General features: G+C 34.6%; 1 protein-coding gene across 4 annotated transcripts in view; it reads right to left on the bottom strand.

The window, feature by feature from the left end:
- DCLK2 (doublecortin like kinase 2) overlaps positions 1–6101 on the bottom strand; it is an 88961-nt gene that overhangs the window by 17820 nt on the left and 65040 nt on the right. For all 4 annotated transcript variants that reach the window (XR_014692260.1, XM_084516783.1, XM_084516784.1 and 1 more), the window contains 2 exons: positions 4828–4885; positions 924–1043 (listed from right to left, as the gene is read on the bottom strand). Coding sequence is in view for 3 of the 4 variants with exons in the window: in XM_084516783.1 (XP_084372909.1) it covers positions 924–1043; positions 4828–4885 (178 nt within the window). In the remaining variant the exon portion in view is untranslated. The remainder of the gene's footprint in view (positions 1–923; positions 1044–4827; positions 4886–6101) is intronic.

Genomic DNA, 6101 nt, shown 5'->3' with positions numbered 1-6101 from the left:
ACTATTAAAATATTAAAAATAAAAAACTTTTTTAAAAACAGAGATGCCTCAATTACATAAAAATAACATCTAGAAAGGGAGAGAAATAAGATGTTACAAAAATTATGAAATCAACAATTACAGACTTTCTTCAGAGTTTCCCAAGCTGGCAGCCATTCTAGTGGGAACTCCTGAATCTAACAATGTTTCAGACAGAAATAAAAAGTGATGAGTTGCACTAATTTGTACCTCACCTGCTGATCAACCCTATGGGCAGTGCTGCTCTGTATGCATACAGCACAGATAAGAGAGAGTGCAGAAATAAAATTCGATGCAACTTAAATATTTGGTTCACAAAGTGACAGCAGAATGGAGTTTGAGTTTTTTTTTTTTTCCCTCTGTACAAGTACAATAGCACCATCAAGTTCTTGGCCAACTGGACATAAGGTGAGTGAATGTTTGATACCAGCAAAAGAGGTGAGATTTTTTAAGGTTTAATTTTAATGGAACATACACATTTGAGTTTAGATTATTTGTTGTATCTACAGTTGACTAAGAAAAACTAATTAAAGAGAATTTGTTCCTTTAAAGCAAATGATTAACAAAAGATATTAGTGAAATAAATGCAAATGTTCCGTTGGGATACACGCACCACAGTTAGCTGCTGAATATTCTAAACATGCTATAAAAAACACTACCCGCTTCTCTCTAAGTTGTGCATATACTTTGCAAAATTACCTCAAAGTTGCGTGCAAATAGTCTAATTAAAACTGAAGAGACGTAAATCCCGTGAATGTAACTGACAAGAATATTTGCATGATTAAAAATGGAGGTTGCCACTAAAATCTTATCTGATTATATCTTCTAGATATGTTTCTCCTAGACATTACATCCTTGACTAGCACAGTGAATTGTTTTCATTTTTTTTAAACCCTTAGTCTTACCTTGACCAACTCCATTACCAGATAGAGTTCTGTTGGGGTGTCCATTTCTTCTATCAGCATAATGATATTTGGATGCTTCACTTGACGCAGAATAGATACTTCATTTTCAATCAGGTGTTCCTGGTCAGTAAAAGAGTAGAGAGGTTTATATGAATAGACACAAAATGCCCAATTTCCTTTTCTTTTGATCAGCTCTTCAGTGAGCACTCATTTTGATATTTCATTTATGTAGTAAAGAGATAACTCTCTGCTGCTGGATTTTAATTTGTATTTTAGCCCAACTGTACATCATCAGTTAATGTAAAAGACCATATTTCAAACACATAACCCATGGATTATCACCAAAAAAAGACCCCGGAACATGACAGCAATTTGGGAAGTGCAGGTTGTAGTCCTTATGTGGGTATTAAGAGGCTCAGAACCTCAATGAACTTGAATCATTGTAGCCTGCCACCCCCAGCAATAGTTAACATGTTCTTGATCCACTCCAGCTCTCACCTCTCATTTAGCGTAGGTTACTCAAGGACAGATTACCTAGGATTTAATTTCAAGGACTGGCACTATAAAGAGGACATGGATTATATATGTGAAAAATATGATAACTGATTTGGTTATAGATTTCAGTTCATTTTATATGTATGTTCAGATTTACAATCTGCAAAATAGGTACCTGCTCAGTTAAGTCAGTGTGGCTCCAACAGCTTAACAGCACACCGATTGAGTTTAATTTCCCCTTCCTTATACTTTTGAGAAACTAATGAGTTTCAAGAACTAGTTTCAGAATGTTTTGTTCTCCAATGCATCTTAGCACTTGGTTAACACTGGAGATTGAAGAAAACTACATGCTCCTTTCAATGGAAGAATGATTTGCATTTTTTGTTATAAACGTTGAAATACAGATACTGCATTTAGGGTTCCCTTTAAGTAACAATGCCTGCTTAAAACAGAAATTTCCTTTACTTTGGCAGATATCAAATCATCTCACCAAGTTTGAACTTATTGATGTTTAATGCACTGATTAGTAGCATGCAATTCATGCATTTGTGAGCAGAGCACGAGAAGTAGATGTGATCCACTGTGCATAAGCAATGATTAAAGATCTTATGCTACTTTAACTTCTATTTCCAGGGTTATTTATAGTGGTCTTGCCAAAGCTTTATGTGGCTATGTAACTCAGAAACCACATGCCATGTGTGCATCTCATTTGGTGAGTATGGTGCGGCATATACGGGTTCAACAGTCACACCTTTGAAATTCAATTTGAAAGAGCATCAATTGTCATTCTGAACAAACATATGTCTGCTCCAAGCAAACGTGCTCTGGAGAAAAACACAAAACAAAACACAAACAAACATGAAGCAATTTTGTTAAACACAATGCTGAATTTCATCATCAGACAAAAGTGAACAGCCACAGCATACTAAGCCTTACGGATGAAAGCCTGTAAATTCAAAACTAGTGTTAATAGTCCAAACAAAACCTAGAATCTTATTATAGATTTTCCTACCTAAGGGACAGGTAACATACTCAATTTATTATATCCATTAACTCTGACTTAGACACTATGCTTCACCTACGCCTTCTTCACTTAACTTGACTCAATTGTTAATTGTTTTAAATAAAAACCAAAGCACAAGTGATCTTTACTTAAAATCACTACTAATAATGTCCATTTAAAAAAGACTCCAACATGTTGCTGAGCTACTCTTTTGATGCCTGTCTTACACATGCTCACTAGTGTATAGTTACTTATTTTCAACCACACCAATGGTTTTGTCAAATTTTGTAATTTATAAAAATAATACTAAAGCTTTTTATAACATTCTCCTGGATAGTACAGTATACATTTTAGTATACATTCATATGCTTTATTTACAGATAAATTAATGTATAATTAACATTTAGTCTGCTTGTAGTCAACTGGATTCAAATTTTAGGACATCCAACATAAATTGCTAGAGAGCAGTGAGCAACTTACAAGGCATGCATATTTAGTTCAGATTGTTGTTTTTAAGATAGGGCTTATCTTGGCATGTGAGAGAGGGTGAGGAAAGATGAAGCTGTAGCAAAATTTAAGTATTTGATTTGTTGAAATTCTTTCTCGACAGTTCTGGCACTGCCCTAACAGCTATCAGCATCCTAACCACAGTCCTCTGTTTACACACACACCCCCGTAAGCAGCTATACAGATACAGGTCCTTTCAAAACAGACAGGTATATACATCCATAGGTTATTCTTCTTTTGTTCCTTTTTGTTTGTTTTAAAGTGGCAAGAATGGTTACTAGAAAAAATGTCTAAAATCTACTGCATAGAATGCCTTGTCTGTCTCTGGACCATTCCAATTTATGATATTTAAGAGGCTGACTCAGACAAGTAATAGAAACATCTGAAACTGCAAGCAGTAAAAATCACCCAGAAGTTTTCTTTTGCAGTAAACCACACTAGCTTGTCCTTCCAACAGCCAAAGAAACGCCAACATGTAAACCTCAGAAAGGCAATTCTAGCACTGTTTTTCTTGTGGTTATACATTTTTAAGATTCCTTTCTAAATTCTCCCTTAAATAAACTTAGAGAATATGAGAAAAAGTGATGGGGTGGGGGGGGGTGGGGGTAGGAACATTCATCCCCTACTACCTAATACACAGCTTAAAATCTGCACAGATTTTAGACCATTTTTGTTAGAGCACCTCTGAGCAGAGGTCCAGAGCAAGTCATCACAGCAAGTAATGCTAGTATACAGTCAGTATACAGCAATGTGCAGCTCCTTATCATACAAAGAACATCACACAGACTTAAAACATCATTCTAAAAGGTCACTTCTAGCATCTGTGTCTCTGAATTGTACTGTAAACAGTTACTCTATGTAATTGACAAAAAGGGTACCATTGAATTAAAAGCCTGACTTGGTTGCAAAGTTAACTCCAGAATTATTTCAGTGTGGTCATTTACCTACAAAATAAAGTATTTGCATCAAAAAGACTGTCTTTTTAGAAACCTCGGGAGAATGGAATTCATGTCCTGCTCTCAGGGTCTTTAATCCAGAACTTGATTGTTAATTAATACTGTGCCCCAAGTTTTATTTTGGCTAACGCTAAACTATCCATTTGAGTAAAAAACAAAGTGCTCTTGAGCACTTTAAGGTATATCGTTCACAGGCAAAGCAGTTAAAACAGAAGTATTTTATGTTTTTGTTATTTGTTCCAACACATAGTCTACATACTTGATTGTGTTTTACCTGTTGTTGATTTTTTCCTTGTTTTAAAAATCCCTGTGCTTGTGAGGAGGTATGTGAAACTCTAGGATACTTACTTCCATTATGTAACATGCTCTTCTGTTGCAGAGACAACTTTTGTCTTTTTTTAATGTATTAAACATACATTAATACATAGTGAGTTCTCTTGTTAAGAGTTCTTTGTTCTAAAGGATGTGAAACTAATAAACAGAAAGAAATGGTTGAGAAAAATTCTTTCCAAATATATATACTGTATATAAAAGGAGTATGTTTAGCTGTAAAAAGATAAAAGTAAGAGGCAGAGAGGGAAGGGAATTATATAAATATAGATATAGCAGCAAATTTCCTCTCATGTTTTACAGATCAAAATCATCAGGCTATACTTCATCAATTTATCTTCTGATTTCACTTTGGACAAATATTGGTATTTTCTTTGTTAGTTTAATAACTATGAGGACAATTTGGTGGTTTGCTTTTTGCTTTTTTTTTTTTTTTTTTATATTCTATAATCCAGCAGACTAACACTCACTGCTTTGCTTCTTGGATGGAATATCATCACCCTATTAAACAGACAGTCAGAAAACCCAAACACACCCACCATTTATGACTAATGAGCAGCTGCTCGTGCTGTTTCTGCTATTATTCTTATGCATGTAAATTTTTGTACAGTACCTTTCCACAGCATTTAGCCTTGTCGATGATCTTCAGCGCAAACTCCTTTCCTGTAGATCTAGCAAGAAAAATATGAGAACAGTTAATCAGAAACCAGTCAACATTATGTGGCATTATCTCTTATATATAAGAATATAGATCTTAATGCCTTGACCCATGGAGATTGCTGACAGAAAATTCACAGAGTGGACTTGATTTTGTTTTTCATTTCTCAGCAACATTTGTGCCTGCTGTTTCCCTGACTACCACAACCTGGCTCACTTTGTGTATTAATCCCAGGCTCCAGCTGCAATTCATTCTTCTGTGACCTAGCACAACTCTCTCTCACTTCTTTAATGCAACATGCAAAATTTGTCTTAAGCCTTCCACTTAGCTTTGTTCAACTGCTAGGCTTTAAAGATAAAATCATGCATGTTTATGTGTAAGTGAGCAGAAGAAAAACTGATACCCTACTGGAAAAATTCAATAGGATTCAGTAGAGCTAAGGCCTTATGTTTATTACAGACTAGTCTAAAATCCTGCTGGATTTATTGGGTGCTAATTTTGTCCTTTTGTATTTAATTTGTTCTCTATTTTTATTCATTATTCTATGGAACTCTATAGCAAGTATCTAAAGTGACAGGACATTTGAGGTGGTGGTTATATACAAAGTAAAAAGGATGACTATTCTCAGTAAATACTCTCCCAGAAAGAAGGAGCTCTATTTTGCTTTTTGCCCCTTTAAGCAATAGAAATGTTCTACATTTCATCAGAAGGGGAAAAATGAGAAAGAAGCAGAAGCGAATGACTTTTTTTTAAAAAACAACAAACAAACAAACAAAAAAAAAAAACAAAGATGATATTGCTGCTTATATTAAGGATGAGTTAAAATTAAATGAAAATGTCCTATTGCTACAATATTGTTTTGTATTAGTACCAAGAGACTCCAGTGTCCCTCAGAACAGCACTAACCTGTATGGCAAATAAATAAATAAATAATGGAGGCAATAACAAAAGGAAAAATCAGGTACATTTTAAAGCTTACAGTTTAATTCTCACTCTACTTTTTCGCAGATGCAGCTAATCAAAATGACTACTTTACAAAAAAGGAACAGAGTTAATTATCCATTATTGAAAAGATGCAGTACAGAATTTCTGCTCTCACAGTGCAGCTGTATCTGCTAGGTTGTCATAGTTACAACCTGATCCAGTATTTAGATAGAAGTGCTATCTAAGTGGTATCTGTGAAATGCTATCCTCTTATAGACCTGATGTAAAATCTACTATGAATACAG

Source organism: Aythya ferina, assembly GCF_964211825.1.
Source record: "Aythya ferina genome assembly, chromosome: 4".
Classification (NCBI taxonomy): Eukaryota; Metazoa; Chordata; class Aves; order Anseriformes; family Anatidae; genus Aythya; species Aythya ferina.
Note: the sequence above shows the minus strand (reverse complement) of the source record. Positions and strands in the feature narration are given on the sequence as shown.